The following is a 23746-nucleotide window of genomic DNA, read 5'->3' as shown; positions in this document are numbered from 1 at the left end:
ATAAATTACAATGCCTTAGAGACAGTCCCATTACCTGAGTTCCATTTCAGTCTCCAGGCTTTCAATTTTCTTTGTAATGGAATCCTCGGACTCAGAAACTTGACCACGTAGTTCAGCAAGCGAGAATGTACGCCTCTGTAAAGAACAGTGGGAATGAGGGTGAAGTGCTAAAAGGAAAGTAACCCTCCAAAGCTGTGAGGGTTTCTGGGGAGTGCAGTCTGATTATTGATCATGTATTTCCATAAGGGCACTTACCCGGAGTTTTGGAGGTGGATTCTCCCCAGATTCCTTTTTTTCTTTGAGTTGAGCCACATCCTGAGCCAGGATCTTCCTATCTTCAAGAAGGTCATTTAGATGGCGTTTGGCTTCCTCAGTACTGACCATAACCTCAACTTCATTTCCAAGCCAATTCTAGAAGAGAAATTAGTGATGTTGGGTTAGGAATGAGGAATCACTGGCCCATGGGCTAGATTCAGCTCCAGACTTAAATTTCACTCAGAACAGAGCCCACATAAGTAGAAGTGAGATTTCCATTCATGCCCACACTCACCAAAAATTGTAATAGCTCTCCAAGAGCCTTAAACAGAAATCTCCCAGAAGGTCACAAGAAAGAGGCTTTCTGCAGAAAATCTTTCTCTAGATATCCTAGTATTTTTATACATCGTCTTTGCCTTCTCCATTTTCTCCTTAACTTTTGTCCTTAACTAGTCCTGATAAGGAATTGAAGTATATTTTGATCATCTGATGAAGAATTGAAGTATATTTTGATCATCTGTTGATTTTAATAAAGATACCCATTCTTGTTTTAAAATTTTTTTAGTTGACACATAATTTTACATTCGTTTCCTATGTACAACATAGTGATTCAGTATCTTTATATGTTATGCTATGCTCACCACAAGTGTAGCTACCATCTGTCACCATACAACACTATTACAATATCACTGACTATATTGATGCTGTTCCTTTTATTCCCATGACTTCATCCCATAACTGGAAGCCTGTACCTCCCACTCCCCTTCACCCATTCTGCCCATCCCTCCATCCCTCTTCCCTCTGGCAACCTTCAGTTTGTTTTCTGTTTTTATAGATCTGCTTTTTGTTTATTTATTTTGTTTTTTTAGATTCCATATGAGTGAAATCATATGGTAATTGTCATTCTTGATCTGCCTTATTTTACTTAGCATAATACCCTAGAAGTATTAGGTTCATCCATGTTGTTGCAAATGGCAAGATCTCACCCTTTTTATGGCTGTGTAATATTCCAGTGTGTGTGTGTGTGTGTGTGTGTGTGTGTGTGTGTGTGTGTGTGACATCTTCCTTACCCATTCATCTATCAATGGACACTTGGGTTGCTTCCACATCTTGGCTATTGTAAATAACACTGCCATAAACATGGGGTGCAAATATCTTCAAATCAGTGTTTTCATTTTCTTTGGGTAAATACCCAGTAGCAGAATTACTGGATCATATGGTATTTCTATTTTTTAATTTCAGGAACCTCCATACTGTTTTCCACAGTGGCTGTACCAATCTACATTCCCACCAACAATGCATGAGGGTTCCTTTTTCTCCACATCCTCGCAAACACGTGTTATTTTTTGTCTTTCTGGTTTTAGCCATTCTGACAGCTGTAAGGTGATATCTCGTTGTGGCTTTCATATGCATTTCTCTGATGATTAGAGTGATGTTGAGCATCTTTTAGTGTACCTGTTGGCCATCTGTATGTCTTCTTTGGAAAAATGTCTATTCTGGTCTTCTGTCCATTATTTGATCAGATTGTTTGGATTTTTGGTGTTGACTTGTAGAAGTTCTTTATATATTTTTGATATTAATCCCTTATCAGATATATCATTTGCAAATATCTTCTCCCATTCAGTAGGTTGCTCTTTTGTTTTGTTGTGAATTCGTTTATCAGTTCTAGCAGTTTTTTGGTGGAGTCTTTAGGGTTCCTATATATAGTATCATGTCATATGCAAATTGTGACAGTTTTACTTCTTCCTAACTGATTTGGATTCCTTTTATTTCTTTTTGTTGTCTGACTGCTGTGGCTAGGACCTCCAGTACTATTTTGAATAGAAGTGTTGACAGTGAACATCCTTGTCTTGTTCCTGACCTTGGGGAACAGCTCTCGGTTTTTCCCCATTTAGGATGACATTAGCTGTGGGTTTTTCATATATGGCTTTTATCATGTTGAGATATGTACCCTCTAAACCTACTTTGTTGAAGGGTTTTTATAATGAATGGATATTGTACTTGGACAAATGTTTTTCCTACATCTATTGAAATCATCATATGGTTCTTACTCTTTCTCTTATTGATGTGATATATCATGTTGATCGATTTGTTAATATTGAACTACCCTTGCATCCGAGGAATAAATCTCACTTGATCTTGGTGAATAATTCTTAATATATTGTTGGATTCTAGTTGCTGGTATTTTGTTGAGGATCTCTGCATCTATGTTCATCAGAGATACTGGTCTTTAGTTACTCTTTTCTTTGTGATGTCTTTGTCTGGTTTTGTTATCAGGGTAATGTTGGCCTTATAGGATGAATTTGGAAGTTTACCTTTTTCTATTTTTGCAATAGTTTGAGAAGAATAGGTATTAACTCTTCTTTAAATGTTTGGTAGCATTTGCCTCTGAAGCCATCTGGCCCTAGAATTTTGTTTGTTGGGAGTTTTGTTTTTTGTTTTAATATAATTTATTGTCAAGTTGGCTAACATACAGTGTATACAGTGTGCTCTTGGTTTTGGGGGTAGAGTCCTGTCATTTACTGTTTACATACAACACCCAGAGCTCATCTCAACAAGCGCCTGCCTCAATGCCCATCACCCATTTTCCCCTCTCCTCTGCCACCCCCCCCCACCCCAGGAGTTTTTGATTGCCAATCCAATTTTTAAAAATTTCTTTAAATGTTTTTATTTTATTTTTGAGAGAGAGAGACACACAGTGAGAGCAGGGGAGGGGCAGAGAGAGATACAGACAGAATCTGAAGTAGGCTCCAGGCTCTGAGATGTCAGCACAGGGTCCGACATGGAGCTTGAACTCACAGACTGCAAGATCATGACCTAAACCAAAGTCAGATGCCCAACTGACTAAGCCACCAGGCACCCCCCGATCCAATTTCTTTGCTGGTAAGTGGTCTGTTCACATTTTATATTTCTTCCTGGTACAGTTTTGGCAGTTCATATACTTCTAGGAATTTATCCATTTTTTTTCTAGGTTGTCCAATTTGTTGCCATGTAGTTTTTCATAATATGCTCTTGGAATGGTTTGTATTTCTGTGTTGTTGGTTATTTCTCCTCACTCATTTGTGATTTCTATTTTAGTCCTTTCTCTCTTTTTCTTGATAAGTCAGTTGAGAGGTTTATCAATTTCATTGATTTTTTTTTTTTTTTGCAAAGAACCAGCTTCTGGTTTCATTGATCTATTCTATTGTTGTTGTTGTTGTTTTACTTTCTATATATCATTCATTTTTGCTCCAATCTTAATTATTCCTTCCTTCTGGTGGTTTTAGGTTTTGTTTGTTGTTCTTTTAGCTCCTTTAGGTATAAGGTTAGGTTGTTTACCTTGGATTTTTCTTGCTTGTTGAGGTAGGCTTATATTGCTATAAGCTTCCCTTTTGGAATCACTTTTGCTGTATTCCAAAGGTTTTGGACATTGTGTTTTCATTTCTATTTGTTTCAATGTATTTTTTAATTTCTTCTTTGATTTCCTGGTTGATGTATTTATTGTTTAGTAGCATGTTATTTAACCTCCATGTAGTTGTGGTCTTTCCAGATATTTTCATGTGGTTGACTTCCAGTTTCATAGCATCGTTGGTCAGAAAAGGTTCATGGTATGACTTCCATCTTCTTGAATTTGCTGAGTTGAGGCTTGTTTTGTGGGCTCATATGTAATCTATTCTGGAAAACGTTTCTCTGTGCACTTGAAAAGACTGTATTCTGCTGTTTTAGGATGGAATATTCTGAATATATCTGTTAAATTCACATGTTCCAGTGTGTCATTCAGAGCCATTTTTCCTTGTTTATTTTCTACTTAGATATCTGTCCATTGGTGTTAAGTGGGGTATTAAAGTCCTATACTATTTTTGTGTTATTATTATTTTGTGTTATTATACTATTATTGATTTGTTCCTTCACATTTACTAACTGTTTTATGCATTTGGGTGCTCCTGTTCTGGGTGCATATTTACACTTGTTATATAGTCTTGTTGGATTGTGCCCTTTATTATTGTATAGTGTCCTTCTTTGTCTCTTGTAACATTCTTTGTTTTTTTAAATTTTTTTTTAATGTTTTTTTACCTTTTGAGAGAGAGAGCGAGCGAGCACAAGAAGGGGAGGGGGAGAGAGGGAGGGAGACACAGAATCCGTAGCAGGCTCCAGGCTCTGAGCTGTCAGCACAGAACCTGACGCGGGGCTCGAACCCATGAACCATGAGATCATGACCTAAGCCGAAGTTGGACGTTTAACCAACTGAGCCACCCAGGTGCCCCCAACATTCTTTGTTTTAAAGTCTATTTTGTTTTATATTAAGTATTGTTCTTCTGGCTTTTTGCCAGATAGATGTTTCTCCATCCCCTCACTTTCAATCTGTAGGTGTCTTTAGGTCTAAAATAGGTCTCTTTTAAGCAGCATATAGATGGGTCTTTTTAAAAATTATCCATTCAGCCACCCTGTGTCTTTTGATTGGAGCATTTAGTCCATTTACATTGAAAGTTATTATTGATAGATATGAATGCATTACCATTTTATTACTTGTTTTATAGTTGTTATTGAACATTTTCTCTGATCTTTTTTTTGTTCTTCTTGCATGGTTTGCTGGGTTTTTTTTGTGATGCATTTGGATTTCTTTCTCTTTATTCCTTGCATATTTATTAGTGGTTTTTGATTTGTGGTTACCATGAGGTTTGTATATAACATCTACTTATAGAATTTTATATTAAGTTGATGGTCCTTTAAGTTTGAACTCATTTTTTACTCCTCTCCCTCCTACATTTTTGGTATATGATGTCATATTCTACATCTTTTTGTGAGTTTCTTGACTGATTTTTTACAGAAATATTCACTTTTACTGTGTTTGTGTTTCCTACCTTGATACTGTCATTTTTGATCTTTCCATTTCACACAAAGGGTCCCCTTTAATATTTCTTTCTGGTCTGGTTTAATGGTTATGAACACTTTTAGTTTTTGTTCTTCTGTAAAACTCTTTATCTTTCCTATTCTGAATGATAACTTTGCTAGATACAGTATTCTTGGCTGCAAATTTCCCCCATTCATCATTTTGAATATATCATGCACTCTTTCAGGCCTGGAAAATTTTTGCTGAAAAATGGGCTGCTAGCCTTATGGGGTTTTCCTTGCATGTTACTGTCTTCTTTGGTCTTGCTGGTTTAAACATTTTTTCTTTATCACTGTATTTGGCAATTTCATTACAATATGTCTTTGTATGGATATCCTTTTGTTGATTTTGTTGGAAGTTTTCTATACCTCCTGGATCTGGATATCTGTTTCCTTCCCCAGATTAGGGAAGTTTTCAGCTATTTCTTTAAAAAAATTTTTTTTAATGTTTATTCATTTTTTTTGAAAGACAGACAGCATGAATGGGGGAAGGGCAGAGAGAGATGGAGACACAGAATCTGAAGCAGGTTCCAGGCTCTGAGTTATCAGCACAGAGCCTGATGCGGGGCTTGAACTCATCAACAGTGAGATCATGACCTGAGCTGATGTTGGACACTTACCTACTGAGCCACCCAGGCAACTCTCAGCTATTTTTTAAATAAATTTTCTGTCCCCTCTTCTTTGTCTTCTTCTGGGACTCCTATAATATGAAGATTATTGTTTGATGGAGTCATTGAGTTCCCTACTTCTATTCTTGTTTTACATAATTCTTTTTTCCTTTTTTTGTTCAGCTTGATTACTTTTCATTTCTCTTATAGGTCATTAATTCATTTTTCTGCTTCTTCTAGCCTGCTGTTCATTGCATCAGGTGTGTTTCTAATCTTGTTTGTTGCACACTTCATCTCTGATTGGTTCATTTTTATCTCTGTGTTAAGGGTCTCTCTGATATCTTCCACTCTTTTCCAAAGTCCAGTGAGTATCTCCATGATCATTGCTTTAAATACTCCATCAAGCAAGTTACTTATGTCTGTTTTGCTTAGATCTCCAGCCATGGCCTTGTCCTATTCTGTCATTTGGGACAAATTTATCTGTCTTCTCGTTTTGTCTAAGTCTCTGTGCCTATTTCTCTGTGTTAGAAAAGTCAGCTATATCTCCTGTTCTTGAAGGTAATGGTGTTATGAAGATGTTTTGTTGTCTGTTCCTTGTAGTGTCCCCTTTCTACAGGGCCTGGTGCTTTTGGGAGTGTCTCCAATGTGTACTCTGTGTGCACTGCATCTGTGTCCTGGCTGCTTTATCCTTCTGCCAGTTGTCTGCAGAGGCTTTCTTTGTTGGGGGCAGTGTTTGGTCTCTGGCCTGAATCTGGCAATTGTTTACTAGGTATGCTCTGGTCTGCTTGTAAAATGGGACCTATTGCCACTGACACCGGAACTGAGGTTCTGCAAAACTCCCAGGTTGGCAGACACAGTGTGAGCTGGGGTTTGGGACAGTCTTCTGGGGGAGGGGGCTTGCCACACTTGGACTGAGGTGAGCGAGACTGAGAAGGGGGGGTTTCACCACAGCATGGGTGAGCAGAGCTTCGTGTAAGCAAGTTAGGTAGTAAGTGTCAGTGCTGTGTTCCTGTAGGTGCCTTTGTGTTTATGCTGAGAGATAGCAGAGGGAAATAGTGTCTGCCAGTTTCTTTATTCCCAGAGAGGTCTTTCCATGAACGCTGCCTTTCTGGGCAAATGAGCAAATACTGAAATGAGCAAATACCCGCTCCACTGTGTGCTCAGGTGCTCTTCAGATCACCATTTCAATGCTGAATGTCCAGGCATTGTTAGCCTTCCTTCTCTCCAAGAGCAGTACAATGCCTTTCAGGGTCTATCTGAGCTAAGCCCATTGACCTTTAAGACCCCAGGCTTTAAGCTCCACTGGTTGTAAGAACTCACAAAATTTGGCCCCTCTCACTTTACAAACCAATTGCTATGGGGATTCATTTCCCCCATGTTGAGCTGCTCTGTGTGCTAGTTTGTCTCTCACCCTTCTCTACACTGCAGCTACCTCCCCACTGCAGTGGCCATGATCTTTTTTTCTCCCAAGTCCCATCTTTGCATTTCCTACCTTCTTTGATGTGGCCTCTTCTCTACCTTTAGTTGTGGAGTTTGTTCTGCCAGTCTTAAGGTTGATTTCTGGTCTATTTAGGATGATTTGATAGTTATCTAGTTGTGTTCATGGGATGAGGAGTGTCTAGGATGCTCCTACACTGCCACCATCTTCCCCTTCTCTCCCCTAACTCCACAGCTTTTAACACTTTGATCGTGTGATAGGATCAAAGCACAGTCTTCCCTCCTTTTTGTCAGTGTGAACCATGATTTGAGATGTTGTATCATAAACTGGTGAGTGAACCACTGAGTTGCCAGAGGGAAGGGGGTTGGAAGGATAGGCAAAATGGGTGAAGAGCAGTGGGAGATACAGGCTTCCAGTTATGGAATGAATAAGTCATGAGAATAAAAGGCACTAGTGCTGGAATTGGTATTAAGGAAATGCTTGCTGACTGAAGGAATCATAACTATACAGATCCCTATATCTTATCTAAGAAAATTTTCAACATTCCTATATTCACGCATCTTTAATGAACTTAAACATAATCAAAGGCCTAGTGACTGAAGAGTGTATCAGAGAGAGACCGTAGAATGTATGTAATAAGGTTATATAATGATTATGAGAATATAATTCTAGATCCAGATTACATTGTAGCTCCTTCTATTCTTTTTTTTCTAAATATAATTTATTGTCAAGTTAGCTAACACACAGTGTATACAGTGTGCTCTTGGTTTCAGGAGTAAATTCCCCCAAGTAGCTCCTTCAATTCTTAGTGATTGGACCTGGAAGCAAGTCCTCTAGTCTCTCTGTGACTCACTTTTCTCATCTGTAAAATGAGGATCATAATCATCCCTATACCTCATAGGGTTGTTTTGAGAATTACATGATTAATATATAAAAAATATTTGACACTTCTTACTACATAATAAGTACTCCATAAATGTTAGCTTTTCTTACCTAAATCAAATAGAGTAATCCAGCATATCTATGGACAAGGCAGTTTGGGAGAAGTCTAGTGATCTCTTTAACTTCAAAATTACTGAAAAGAGCTATTTCCCGAGTGCCTGCTATGAGCTAGGTACTGTGACAGAGTTGGGTAAAATTTAGTATCTGCTGCCTTCAGGAATCTTTCCTTCTTGTTTTGAAAGATTTTCCTGGTGAAAGTCCTTGATATTCTAAGATTTTGGTCACACATGCTAATATGTTAGCATCTGTCATAAGAGTTTCTTGTAAAAGTTTCAGTAGTTCAGCATGTGATTACTCAACAAAGAGTTTTTTCTTCTGCACACAGCTATAGCTACTGGTGTATTCCTCAAAGATGTCTGCAGGCTTTCCTAAGGTCTCATTTTCAAGTTCGTTTACCTCAGGCAACCACTGATTTGTTTCTATTCCTAAAATTGTGTCATTTCGAGAATATTCATTAAATGGAATCCTATAGTATGTGAACTTTTGAGATTGGCTTTTTTCACTCAGCATGATGCCCTTATGATCCACCCAAGTGTATCAATAGTTTATTCCTTTTTTTTTTTTTTTTGCTGAGTAGTGTTCCACTGTATGGATATACTAATTTGTTTATACATTCTCCAGTTGAGAGACATTTGGATTGTAGTTTTTGGTGAATACAAATATAGCTGCTTTAAACACTGTCATATAGGTTTTCATGTGAATGCAAGCTTTCATTTCTAGAGGGTAAATGCCCAGGGATGGGATTGTTGGCTCATATATATACATGTCTAATTTTATAAGAAAGTGACTAGCCATTTTCCGGAGTGGCTATACCATTTTATATTCCCACTAACAATGTATGATAATTCTATTTTCCCAGTATCCTTGGTATTGTCACTATATTTTATTGTAGCCATGCTAATAGGTGTGTAGTGTATCTTATCTGGGCCTTAATTTGCTTTTCCTTAATGGCTAATGATGTTGAATATATATCTTTTATTATTTTAGAAAGAAAGAGGGAGAGAGAGAGAGCGTGAGCAGGGGAGAAGGTCAGAGGGAGACAGAGAGAAAGAGACAGAGAGAGAGAGAGAGAGAGAGAGCGAGCATCTTAAGCAGGCTCCATCCTCAGCATGGAGTCTGACACGGGGCTCAATCCCAGGACCCTGGGATCATGACTTGAGCTGAAATCAAGAGTTGGATGCTCAACTGAGCCACCTAGGTGCCCCTGTTGAATATCTTTTCATGTGCTTATTTGCCATCTGCGTATTTTCTTTCATCAAGTATCTGCTCAGGTGTTTTGCCCATTATCTAATTGAGTTATTTGTTTTCTTATTTTTGGGTTTAATAAATCCTTTATGAATTTTGGATATGATTCCTTTGTCAGATATGTAATTTGCAAATATTTTTTTCTAGTCTAAGGTGTATTTACTTATTTATTTAAAGTTTATTTATTTATTATGAGAGAGAGAGAGCCCACATGAGTGGCAGAGGGACAGAGGGAAACAGAGAGGGACAGAGAGAAAGAGAGAGAGAGAGAGAGAGGGAGAGAGAGAGAGAGAGAGAGAGAGAGAGAGAGAGAATCCCAAGTAGGCTCCACACTGCCAATGTGGAGCTCAACGCGGGTCACAAACTATGAGATTATGACCTGAGCCGAAGTCAAGAGTTGGAAGCTTAACTGACTGAGCCACTCAGGCATGTCACTTATTTTTTTGAACATTGTCTCCCTAGGGTCTTTACCAGAGCAGAAGTTCTTACTTTTGGTGAAGCCTAATATATTCACTTTTTCTTTATGTATTATGCTTATGATGTCACTGAAATTTTTATCTTATGTTTTCTTGTAGAAGTGTCACAGTTTTAAGTTTTACATGTATGTATGTATGTATGTATGTAGGCTTCATGCCCAGCACAGAGCCCAATGCAGGGCTTGAACTCACGACCCTGAAATCAACACCTGAGCTGAGATTAAGAGTTGGGACACTTAACCAACTGAGCCACTCAGGCACCCTTAGGTTTTACATTTAGATCTATGGTCTACTTTGAGTTCATTTTTGTATAAGGTGCAAGGTTTAGGTTAAAGTGGTTTGTTTGTTTTTGTCTATGGTATCTAATTGCTCCACAACATTTGTTGAAAAATCTCTGCTACTTATTAATTGTGACACCTTGGGAAATCATCTAACCTCTCATGGCCTCACTTTTCTTTCCTCAAAAATGGAGATGTACCTAACCTCTAAGGATGAAGTGAGGATTCCAGACTCTATGTGTAAACACCTAGCACACAGTAGATAGTAGTAGCCATTATTATTACTTACAGAGTTTCAAATTTTGGTATCTTACATTATGATTTACAAAATTTGATAACATATAATACATTGTCTCTTTTTAATCCCTTCCATGGATGTTGGAGAACATGGATCAGTGCTAAGACAGATTCTGGCAGATGGGTTCTACTGAGATGATGGCTGAAAGTACTTGTAGTGAGGAAATGACAGCAATTCCCAGTTGGGAGGGGCCCTGAGGCCAAGGCCAGTTCAGTACAAGTCAAAAGTGTGTAGCCAAAAACAGGAAATAAGAAATGAAGTTAGATATTATGGAAATCAGAAAGAATTCAAGAATTTTCTTCTGAATAGGTAAGGGCAAATGGGGTTCTGGACTTTGAGTGTGTATAAAGCAGAATACTGAGATACACTGTTACTGAGTTGTGGCCTCACAGCCTTGTTTAAAGGTCTTGGCCTTGGCTTTTCACTTCAGGATGCTCTTTACTAGCTGTGTGGGGAGTCTTTTGCCTTCTCTTCTCTAAGCGAATTTAGTCCAAGACCGTGTTTTTCTGTGAACTCTCTTACTTTGGTGCCAACAGTGGGGTGATGTGCCAGGTACCCTCTGGGAAGTCTTTCTAAAACATTCTGCTTAGCAGATCTGAAAAGACTGAAGAACCTTCTCAGGAAGCTGATTGTGCCTGTGGTAGGTCTTGGTCTGGAAGCTGTTTCGAAAGCTGGATACCACTGCCACTTTGTTGATTCCCACTATGCTCTCTGGCACTGCATACCTTTTTGGCGCCCCAGGAACTCTCCTTAGTGTCCCTGAGAAAGAGCTGGAAGCTTCAATGTTTTTGTTTGTTTGTTTGTTTGCTTTTTACTTCCTCTTTGATCTGTGTTCTGAGATCCTACATGAGTTAATATTTTGTGATAGGCATGTGTAAGATACCTTGAAAGAAGTATACTGTTATTGGAAAAGTTATAATCACAATCAGTCAAATCAGAGATTCCTACCAGTCTGGTCAAGTGTGAAGGTTTATGGGGTAGGGGTGGTGTCATTGGAAACTGATAGTGTAATTGAAATTGCTTCTGAGTTGCAAGATATAGCAAAACAAATATGTTTTATAGCACAGTACTGAGTATCAACTTATTGTGGTGGTTTATGTGTAAGCCTCCAAGATAATAATGGCACCTGACTTCAGTCAGTCCTTTGCAAGTTTAGAAATCCTTGTGTTGTTCCCTATTTAAATTGATTCTTACAACAAGGATGAGAGAGGCAGTGCAGGGATTATTATTCATATTTTACAGATATGGAAGCTGTCAGGGACTTGGAGCTGCAGGGGGCTGGGATATCATCCATAGTGATCAAAAGCAGAGGCTCTGAGGCAGATTGCCTACTTCTTTTTTGAATTTCTGTATTCTGGTAAAATATATATAACATCAAATTTGTTATTTTGAACACTTGTAAGTATACAATACAGTGGCATTACATTAAAAATGTTGTATAACCATCACCACTGTTTCTAAATTATTTTCATCACCCCAAACAAAAACTCTGTAGCCATTAAACAACTCCCCATTAGACCTCCCCTCAGCCCCTGGTAACCTCTAATCTACTGTCTGTATGAATTTGCCTATTCTAGATACTTCATATAAGTAGAACAATATAATATTTGTCCTTTTTTGGCTGGGTTATTTCACTTAGCATAATGTTTTCAAGGTTCATTCATTTTGTAGCACGTATCAATCACTATGTCATTTCTTCCTATTGCCAAATACAGAATGTTCGTGGTGTATGTGTGTCTATGTGATATATATATATATATATATATATATATATATATACCACATATTGTTTATTCATTCATCTGTTGAGAGGCATTTAGGTTGCTTCTACACATTGACTACTATGAATAGTGCTATTATGAACATTTGTGAACAAGTTTTTGTTTGAATACTTGTTTTCATTCTTTTGGTATATACCTAGAGGTAGATTTGCTGGGTCATGTGGTAATTCCATGTTTAGCTTTTTTTAATGTTTATTTTATTTTTTGAGGGGGGGAAGAGAAAGAGAGAATGAGCACAAGTGAGGGAGGGGCACAGAGAGAGAGGGAGACACAGAATCCGAAGCAGGCTCCAGGCTGTCAGCATAGAACCTCAACGGTGAGAGCTCATAAACTGTGAGATCATGACCTAAGGTGACGTCACACACTTAACTGAATGAGCCACCCAGGCTCCCCTTATATTTAGCTTTCTGAGGAACTTGCAAACTTTTCTACATCAATGGTACCACTTTACATTCCCACAAGCAATATACAAGGGTTCCAACTTCTCCATATCTTCAACACTTGCTACTTATTTTTTTTTTTTTTTGCTAAAAACCACATCCTAGTAGGTGTGAAGGGGATATATTATTATAGATTTTATTTTCATTTCTCTAATCACTAAGAATGAGCATCTTTTCATATGTTTATTGGCCATTTCTATATCTTCTTTGGAGAAACGTCTATTCAAGTCTTTTACCCATTTTTAAGTTGAGTTGTTTATCTTTTGTAAAAATGTTTATTTTTGAAAGAGAAAGACAGCATGTGTGTGGAAGCAGTAGAAAGGGCAGAGAGAGAGGGAGAGAGAGAAAACCAAGCAGGCTCCATGCCATCAGTCCAGAGCCTGATGTGGGGCTCGAACCCACAAACCATGAGATCATGACCTGAGCCAAAATCAAGAGTCAGACATTTAACCAAATGAGCCACCCAGTTGCCTCGTTGTTTATCTTTCTGTTGCTGAGCTGTAGGAGTTCTCTATGTTCTGGTTATTAACACTTATCAGATATATGACTTCCAAATATTTTCTCCCATTCTTTTTTTTAAAGTTTATTTATTTATTTTTAGGAAGACAGCGTGAGTAGGGGAGGGGCAGAGAGGGGGAGACAGAGAATCCCAAGCAGGTGCCGTGCTGTCAGCATGGAGCCTGATGTAGGTCTTGAAATCATGAAACTGAGATAAGACCTGAGCCAAAACCAAGAATCAGACACTTAACTGATCGAGCCACCCAGGGACCCCCAAATATTTTCTCCCATTCTCTAGGCTATCTTTCACTTTCTTGATAATGTCCTTTGATGCACAAAAGTTTTTTTCAAAAAAAATTTTTTTAAGTTTATTTATTTTGAGAAACAGAGACAGAGGAGAGGCAGAGACAGAGAAGGAAAGAGAGAATCCCAGGCAGGCTCCATGCTGTCAGTGCGGAGCTTGATGCGGGGCTTGAACTCCCAAACTGTGAGATCATGACCTGAGCCCAAACCAAGAGACAGACGGTTAACTGACTGAGCCACCCAGGTGCCCCAAAAGTTTTAAATTTTGATGAAATCAAATTGATCTATTTTTTCTTTGTTGCTCATGATTTTGCTATATTTAAGAATTCAATGTCAAGTCCAAGGTCATATTGCTCATGATTTTGTTATATCTAAGAATTCAATGTCAAGTCCAAGGTCATAAAGATTTACTCCCATGTTTTCCTCTAAGAGTTTTATGCTTTTATCTCTTATTTTAGGTTTCATTCACATAGAGTAAATTTTGGATGAGATGTGATGTAAAGGTCCAAATGCATTATTTTGCCTGTGGAAATACACTTGTCCCAGCCCCATTTGTTGAACAGATTGTTCTTTCTCCATTGAATGGATTTGGCATCTTTGTTAGTTTCTGACTTAAAGTCTATTTTGTGTGTGTGTGGTATGTTTATTCTGTGTGTTAATAGTGTATCTACTTCATCTCTCTTTTAGTTACTGTTTGCAAGTAGTCTCTTTTTATGGCTGAATAATATTCCACTGTATTTATACATATACATATACATATACATATACATATACATATACATATACATATACACATACACATACATAGCAATTTACACATTCAACGCAATCCCTATCAAAATAACACCAACACTGGGGCGCCTGGGTGGCTCAGTCGGTTAAGAGTTTAACTCTTGGATTTGGCTCAGGTCATGATCTCATGGTTTGTGGGTTTGAGCCTGGTGTTGGTCTCTGCACTGACAGTGTGGAGCCTGCTTGGGATTCTTTCTCTCTCCCTTTCTCTTTGCCTCTCCCCTACTCGTGCTCTCTCTCTCTTTCAAAATAAATAAACTTAAAAAAATTAAAAAAGAATAACACCAGCATTCTTCACAGAGCTAGAACAAACAATCCTAAAATTTGTATGAAACCAGAAAAGACCCCAAGTAGCTAAAGTAGTGCTAAAAAAGAAAATCAAAGCTGGAGGCATCACAATTCCAGACTTTAAGTTGTATTACAAAGCTGTAATCATCAAGACAGTATGGTACTGGCACAAAAAACAGACACATAGATCAATGGAACATAACAGAGAACCCAGAAATGGACCCACAAATGTATGGTCAACTAATCCTTGACAAAGCTGGAAAGAACATCCAGTGGAAAAAAGAGTCTCCTCAGCAAATGGTGCTGGGAAAACTGGACAGTGATATGCGGAAGAATGAAACTGGATCACTTTCTTACACCATGCACAAAAAGAAATTCAAAATGGATGAAAGACCTAAATGTGAGACAGGAAACCATCAAAATCCTACAGGAGAACACAGACAGCCACCTCTTTGATCTTGGTCATAGCAACTTCTTATTAGACATGTCTCTGGAGGCAAGGGAAATAAAAGCATAAATGAACTATTGGGACCTCATTAAGATAAAAAGCTTCTGCACAGTGAAGAAAACAATCAATAAAACTAAAAGAAAACTGACGGAATGGGAGAAGATATTTGCAAATGACATATCGGATAAAGGATTACTATCAAAAATCTATAAGGAACTTATCAAACTCAACACCCAAAATACAAAGAATCCAGTGAAGAAATGGGCAGAAGACATGAATAGACCCTATTCTAAAGAAGACATCCAGATGGCTAACAGACACATGAAAAGATGCTTATCATTACTCATCACCAGGGAAATATAAATCAAATCCATAATGAGATACTACCTCACAGTAGTCAGAATGGCTAAAATTCACAACTCAGGAAACAACAGATGTTGGTGAGGATGCTGAGAAAGGGGAATGCTTTTTCACTGTTGGTTGGAATGCAAACTGGTGCAGCCACTCTGGAAAATAGTATGGAGGTTCCTCAAAAAATTAAAAATAGAACTACCCTATGACCCAATAATTACACTACTAGGTATTTATATAAAGGATACAAAAATGCTGATTCAAAGGGGTACATGCACCCCAATGTTTATAGCAGCACTATCAATAATAGCCAAATTATGGAAAGAGCCCGAATATCCATCAACTGATGAATGAATAAAGGAGGTATGGTGTATATATATACAATGGAATACTACTTGGTGATCAAAAGGAATGAAATCTTGCCATTTGCAACAACGTGGATGGAACTAGAGGGTATTATGCTAAGCAAAATAAGTCAGGCAAAAAAAGACAAATATATGATTTTGCTCATATGTGGAGTAAAAGAAACACAACAGATGAACATAGGGCAAGGGAAGGAAAAAAAAGATAAAAACAGAGAGGGAGGAAAACTATAAGAGACTCTTAAATACAGAGAACAAACTGAGGGTTACTGGAGGGGAGGTGGGTGGTAGGATGGGCTAAATGGTGATGGGCATTAAGGAGGGCACTTGTTGAGATAAGCACTGGGTGTTATATGTAAGTGATGAATCACTGGGTTCTACTCCTGAAACCAATACTATACTGCATGTTAACTAACTTGAATTAAAATAAATAAAAAAAAATAACTTGACAAAATTTATATGCTCTGATAATAAAAACTTACAACAAACTAAGAATACATAAGAACTTCCTCAATCTGATAAAGGGTATCTATGAAAAACTTAAGGTAATGTCATGCTTAATGGTGAAAGACTGAATCCTTTCCCCAAGATCAGGAAAAATAGAATGGTTTCTACTATCAACACTCCTATTCAACATCATCCTGAAGATCCAAGCTGATGTAATAGGGGAAGTAAGAGAAATAAAAGACATACTGATTAGAAAGGAAGAAATAAAACTGTATTTACAGATGGCATGACTGCCCATGTAGAAAATCCCAAAGAACCTACAAAATAGCTACTAAACTAATAAAGTCAGAAGACAGAAGTTAATATACAAAAATTAATTGTATACCAGCAATGAACAACTGGATAAACAACTTGGAAGTTTCTTATAAAGTTAAACACACACTTAACATATGACCTATAGCAATCCTAGGTATTTACCCAAGTGAAATGTTTATCTATGTTTACACAGAAACCTGTATGTAAATGTTTTTATAGCAGCTTTATTCATAATCACCAAAAACTGGAAAAAATTCTGCAAGATATCCTTTAATAGGTGAACAGATAAACTGTGGGTCACCCATACAATGGAATACAAGTTGGCCAAAAAAAGAAAAAAAAAGGCAGAAACTACTGATATAAGCAATAACATAAATGAGTCTGAAACACGTTATGCTAAGTGAAAGAAGCCATACTGTATGTTTCTATTTATATGACACTGATGCAAAAGGAAAACAATAATAACAGAATACACATCAGTGTTTGCCAAGTGCTAGGGATGTGGGAGGAGCTGACTACAAAGGGGGTGAGGAATTTGGGAGGATAATAGAATTATTCTATACCTTGACTGTGATGGTGGTTATACAACTGTATGTGTCATCAAAACTCTTGGAACTGTACACTAAAAAAGGTAAATCTTACTGTATGTCAGATATGCCTTAATAAAGTTGAAAAAAAATCAATGTCACTTGCCATACTAACAGAATAAAAACAAACAATAAGATCATCTCAATAGGATTCGGAAAAAATTTTTGAATGTATGTTCATGATATAAACTTTCAGGAAACTTGGGATAGACAGGAACTTCTTCAACCTGATAAAGGACATATACAAAAACCTACAGCTAATATCACACTTACTGGTGAATCTTTCCCTAAGATTGTGAACAAAGCAAGGATATCCCTTTTCACCAACTCTATTCAGTATTTTACTGGGGGTTCTAATAAGTACAATATGACAAGGTCAAGTTAAAAAAAAGAGGCGTACATAGCAGATAAGTAAATAAAACTGTTCCCATTTGCAGATGACATGATTGTCTATGTAGACTCTATAAGCTATAAAGAATCTAAAAAGCTATAAGAACCAACAAATATATGCAAACAATTGTAAATTGAAATTAAAAAACACTTCCAATATCATAAAAATATGAAATACTAAGGAATATATTTGACAAAAGATGTACAACACTCATATACTGAAAATTAAAACACAACGGAGAGAAATTAAAGTTTTAAATAAATGGAGAGATGCACTGAGTCATAAAACACTTAATATTGGTAAGATGTAAATTCTCCTCAAATTTACGTATAGATTCTGTGCAGTCCTAATCAAACTCCCAGCAGACTTTTTTGTAGAAAATGACAAGCTTATTCTAAAATTTATATGAAAATGCACAGAACCTACTTTTCCCAAAACAATTTTGAAAAAGAATAACAACTTTGGAGAGCTTATACTACCTGATGTCAGAACTTATTATAAAGCTAGTATAATCAAAACATGTTGGTACTGGCATAAAGATAGACATGTACATCAATGGAGTAGAATCTAGAAAATGACTTATGGACAATTGATTTTCACAAAGGTGCCAAGTCAGAATGAATCAATCATAGACTTAAATGTAAAGCTTAAAACTAAATTCTAGAAGATAACTTAGAGGGAAATCTTAGTGACCTTGGTTTGGCAAAGATTTCTCTCTTTTTTAATTGTTTTTAATATTTATTTATTTTTGAGAGAGAGAGCACAAGCAGAGGAGAGGGAGAGAGAGAGAGAGAGGGAGACACAGGATCTGAGGCAGGTTCCAGGCTCTGAGCTGTCAGCACAGAGCCCAATGTGGGGCTTGAACTCACAAACCATGAGATTATGACCTGAGCCAAAGTCAGACGCTTAACTGACTGAGCCACCCAGGTGCCCCTGGTTTGGCAAAGATTTCTTAAACAGGACATGAAACTCATTAAACATAAAAGAAAAAATGTCAATAAATTGGATGGCATCAAAATTATAAAGGCTTGCTCTTCAAAAGACATTGTTAAAAAAGGGAAAGGCAAAAAAAGGGAAAGGCAAGTCACAGACCAGGAGGAAATTTTTAAAAAACATAAAAGTCCTTTGTTGGATATATCTAGTATATATAAAGAATTTTAACTGAAAAGTGAGAAAAAAGACAACCCAGTGAAAAAATGGGGATGATCTGAACATATATTTCAGAAAACATACATATGGCAAATAAGCACATAAAAAGATGCTCAACATCATTAGTCATAAGGGAAATGAAAACTAAACCCACAATGAGGTACCACTACCCCTTCACTAGACCACCTAATGTTTAAAAGACTGACCATACTCAATATTGGTGAGAATGTACAGCAACAAGAACACTCATAAATTGCTAGTAGGAAGTTATACCACTTTGGAAAACAATTTGGCAGTTGCTTAAAAGTTAAAATGTACACCTACCATAGGAGACAACCAGCCAGTCCACTCCTAGGTTATCTCCCCAAAAGAAATAAAACATATATCCACACAAAGACTTGTACACAAATGTTCAGTACACTATTTGTAATAGTGAAAAACTGGAAACAACACAAAATGTCCATCAACAGGTGAATGGATAAACATATTGTGGTATAGCCATACAACAGGAGGCCATTCAGCAATAAAAAGGAAAGAGGTATTGATACACACAGCCACATGGATGAACCTTGAAATACTTACACTGAGTGAAACCCAGAAAAAGAAAATATACTGTATGATTCAATTTTTGTAAAATTCTAGAAAATAAAAAACGAGTCTATAGTGACAGCAGATTAATGGTTGCTTGGAGATAGGGAGGTAGAGGGGTGAACTAGGGAGAGGAGAAAGGGTTTACAAAGGGGAACAAAATTAAGTTTTTGTCATGATGGACACTGACATTATCTTGATTGTGGTGAGGATTTCATGAGTGTATATCTGTGTCAAAGCTTACTAAATTGTACATTTTAAATATATACAATTTATTGTGGGCCAATCATACCTCAATGAAAATGTAAAAAAGTTAACTGACCTTCAATAGAGGCAGTGATGGAAAGGGTTCTCTACTCTTAATTTTTTTTTACCTTTTATTTTTGAGAGACAGAGAGAGAGCACGAGCAGGGGAGGGACATAGAGAGAAAGGAGACACAGAATCCGAAGCAGGCTCCAGGCTCTGAGCTGTCAGCACAGAGCCTGACACAGGGCTCGAGCTCACAAACTGTGAGATCATGACTCGAGCTGAAGTCCGATACTTAACTGACTGAGCTACCCAGGTGCCCTAGGGTTCTCTACTCTTGGTCTTTCACATTTGTTCAAAGATATTCAAAGGTATCATTAGGAAATCAGGCTTTCAGGTAGAAGAACTTCATATTTTGAAGTGTTTAATTCTAAACAAAATGGAAGCTATTTTCCATTTTTTCCTATCCCCAATGTAGACAAGAGAAATGACAGTTCAAGCTGTCCATACCTTCACTCGAGCTGCAGTGCCTTCCATTCCACGGCTCTGAGTCTCTTTCCGCTTATCTGCAACCTCCCGTTGTTTTTGGAGAGCATCCTTGAGACGCTTGTTGGCAGCAGCTGCCTAAATAAAAACAGCTCATAGTAATGTTGAATTGAGGGTTAAAAAAAACCATTTTAATTTCCAGCATATTAGTAAAGAAAAATGAAAAAAATCTTTTAAAAATATTTATTTATTTTGAGAGAGAGTGAGCAAGCACAACCGGGGGAGGGGGGGAGGCAGAGAGAGAAGGAGAGACAGAATCCCAAGCAGACAGCGCAGAGCCCAATGCAGGGCTTGAACTAACAAACTGTGAGATCATGACCTGAGTCGTAATGTGTGACCCAAGGTACACATTTCAAAGTACCACAGACTGAAAGTGTCTGGAAATGTCACAAATTACTCTGTATTTCGTTTGGAAAGAAGCAAGCCCAATTGGGGGAAAAATCCTTATCCGAATGGTACTATTTTCTTCAGATTTTTATCTGCGCACAGTTTGTGACATATAAACAGGGATTAAGACTTAGGAATTGCTGGTCAAGATTGATATCCCTGGTTTCTCAGGACACTGGCTCATTTAAGGGATATTACTATGTCAGCATTTAAGCCTGAAGGTGACAGTACACCTGACCTAGCAGATTGGGTTTTCTTACCTCCTCAGTTTTACGTCTGAGCACATTAGACTGTTTCTGGAAGTTTCTTTCAAGTTTGAGCAGTTCATATTGCCTCTTACGGTCCTGAGAAGAAAAAAGTCAGACTTTTAATTGCTATTCAGCTAGCTGACATAAAACCTTATAATGTAACTAAAGAGTCTTTCAGTATAACAGTCAGTACGGAAAACAGGATTTAATTTTCCTCAAAAAATTAAAAATAGAACTACCATATGATCCAGCACAATCTCACTACTGGGTGAGATTTCAAAGGAAATGAAATCAGTATCTTGAAGATATATTTGTATGCTCATATTCATTGCAGCATTATTCATAGTAACCAAGATATGGAAATAACCTAAGTGTTGACAGATGAATGGATAAAGAAAATGTGGTATATGTATACAATGGAATATTATTCAGTCACAAACAAAAAGGAAATCTCACTATTTGCAACAACATGGATGAACCTAAAGGTCATTATGTAATTGAAATAAACCAGACATGAGAAGGATGAATACTGTATGATCTCACTTATATGTGGAATCTAAAAAAAGTCAGACTCATAGAACTAGAGAGTAATGGTGGTTACCAGGAACTGGGGGTGGGGAAAACATGGAAAGGTTGGTCAAAGAGTACAAACTTTTGGTTATAAAATGAGTAAGTTCTGGGGATCTATATATGATAGTGACTATAGTTAATAATACTGTATTGTATAATTGAAATCTGCTAAGGAATAGATCTTAAGTGTTCTCTTTACCCTGAAAAAAATAGGTAACTATGTGAGGTGATGGATGTGTTGCCAATGGGAAATGTGACATCTCCAAATTTATTCTTCTGAGATTGTTACGACTATGCTGGGTCACCTCCATTTCAATATGAATTTTAGGATCAGCATGTGAATATTTGCAAATAAGCCAGTTGGAATTTTGATTGAGATTATACTGAATCTGAGATCAATCTGGGGAGCATTCCATCTTAAGTATATTAAATCTTCCCATTCATGAACATGGGTTATATTTCCATTTATTTTGATATTTAATTAATTCAAAGATGTTTTATAGTTTTTAGTGTATAAGTTTTATACTTGTTAAGTTTATTCCTAAGCATTTTATTCTTATTGATGTTACTATAAATGGAATTATTTTCTTCATTTTCAAATTGGTTTCTAGTGTAAAGAAATACAACCGGCTTTTGTACATTGACGAAATGTACAAATGCCTCGAACCTTGCTGAACTCATGTATTAGTTTTACCAGTTTTTGTAGTAGATCCTCTAGCATTTTATACATACAATATAAGATCATGTCATCTGCTAACAGGGAGATTTTTGCTTCTTCCTTTCCAATCTGGATGCCTTTTATATATTTTTCTTGCTTAAGTGCCCTGGCCAGAACCTCCAAGACAATATGGAATAAAAGCAATGAGAGTGGATATTCTTGTCTTGTTCCTGATCTTAGGGGGAAAGTATCCTGTCTTTCCCCATTAAGTATGATGTTAACTGTGGGATTTTCGTAAATGCCCTTTATCAGGTTGAGAAGTTTCCTTTTACTCCTAGTTTCTTGAGTGTTTTTTATTATGAAAGGGTGATGGATTTTGTCAAATATGTTTTCTATGTCTATTGAGATAATCATGTGGTTCTTATTCTTTATTTTACTGATATGGTGTAATACATTAATTGATTTTCAGATCTTAAGGAAGGCTTGCATTTTTTCAGATGAACCTTACTTGGTCATGGTGTATCATTCTTTTTATATGTTGCTGGATTCAGTTTGTTGATTTTGGAGATTTTCACATCTATATTCTACAGTTTTCTTGGGATGTCTTGTTTTGGTGTCAAGGAAATACTCATAGAATGAGCTGGGAAACGTTTCCTTTGCTTCTGTTTTTCGGAATAGTTTCCAAAAATTTGGTATTATTTCCTCTTTAATTTTTTTAATTACAAATTTTTTAATGTTTATTTGTTTTTGAGAGAGAGAGTGAGGGAGCAGGGGAGGGACATAGAGAGAGAGAGACACAGAATCTGAAGCAGGCTCCAGGCTCTGAGCTGTCAGTACAGAGCCTAATGCTGAACACTTCTGTTCATCTGCTAGCTTTGGGTTTAGTTTGCTTTTTTTCCCCAGTGTCTTAAAGTGGAAGGCTTTTTTTTCCCCAGTGTCTTAAAGTGGAAGTCTAGGTTATTGATTTGAGATATTTCTTCATTTTTTAAAAATGTTTACTTATTTTGAGAGTGATAGTGCAAGCAGGGGAGGGGCAGAGGGAGAAGGGGAGAGAGAATCCCAAGCAGGCTCTGCACTGTCAGCACAGGGGCTTGATCTCACAAACCATGAGATCATGACCTGAGCCGAAATTAAGAGACAGACGCTTAACGGACTGAGCCTCCCAGATGCCCCTCACCTTCCCCTTTAGATAAGACATTCTTCTAGGTGAGAGCTCATATAATACTCATCTGTTTTCCATGGTATCTAGCAGATAGTACCTTGCATGTAGTAGATGTTTAAGAAATAGCTGCTAAATTCATGAATATGTCACATTTTTGGAAATAACTAGTTGTTTGAAGAGAGGCTTTAATGCTAGTTAGGTAGGCCTTTGAGAAGCTGTAGTTACTTACTCGTTCTTTTAACTGGATTACTTCTTTGTCTTTTTGTTGTTTCCATTGTCTAAACTTCTCAGCATCCTCTTTCATCTGACGCATCAACTGTACCCGCTGGTTTTTCATCACCTGTAAAAACAAAAACCAATACAATTATTAGTCATCTGCACTTATTCTAGGCTGATGTGCAGATGGATAGACTAACTATTAAGAAGAGAGAAAACCTAGAGCTAAGCTGAGAAGGCTGCCAACAGATTTTCTGATTAGGCTTGCAATACCCCTTGCTATGCTTGGGTTTCCAAGTATAGACTACACAGATGAACATGTTGAAGAAATTTTTTAAAAATGTACCAACAGCTAAATTCAGCCCTAAATTCATTGTACATAAATGAAATTTCAGGGAAATATCTACTAAGCCCCAAGGACAAATCCACCTAGCAATCACTGTATTCTAAAGGTTTCCGTATAAGTGGCCTGTTCACTCCACTTTGCAGATGTCAGAAGTTGA

The 23746-nt window shown here is 37.2% G+C and overlaps 1 protein-coding gene across 4 annotated transcripts in view; it reads right to left on the bottom strand.

Moving 5' to 3' along the window:
* The window catches only part of KIF4A (kinesin family member 4A), a 119676-nt gene that overhangs the window by 19785 nt on the left and 76145 nt on the right, over positions 1 to 23746 (bottom strand). For all 4 annotated transcript variants that reach the window (XM_027053685.2, XM_053202425.1, XM_053202426.1 and 1 more), the window contains 5 exons: positions 23257 to 23367; positions 20650 to 20733; positions 19967 to 20080; positions 256 to 411; positions 35 to 135 (listed from right to left, as the gene is read on the bottom strand). In XM_027053685.2, coding sequence (XP_026909486.1) covers positions 35 to 135; positions 256 to 411; positions 19967 to 20080; positions 20650 to 20733; positions 23257 to 23367 — 566 coding nt within the window. The remainder of the gene's footprint in view (positions 1 to 34; positions 136 to 255; positions 412 to 19966; positions 20081 to 20649; positions 20734 to 23256; positions 23368 to 23746) is intronic.

This window comes from Acinonyx jubatus, chromosome X (assembly GCF_027475565.1).
Source record: "Acinonyx jubatus isolate Ajub_Pintada_27869175 chromosome X, VMU_Ajub_asm_v1.0, whole genome shotgun sequence".
Classification (NCBI taxonomy): Eukaryota; Metazoa; Chordata; class Mammalia; order Carnivora; family Felidae; genus Acinonyx; species Acinonyx jubatus.
This window is presented reverse-complemented; position numbering and strand designations above follow the sequence as displayed.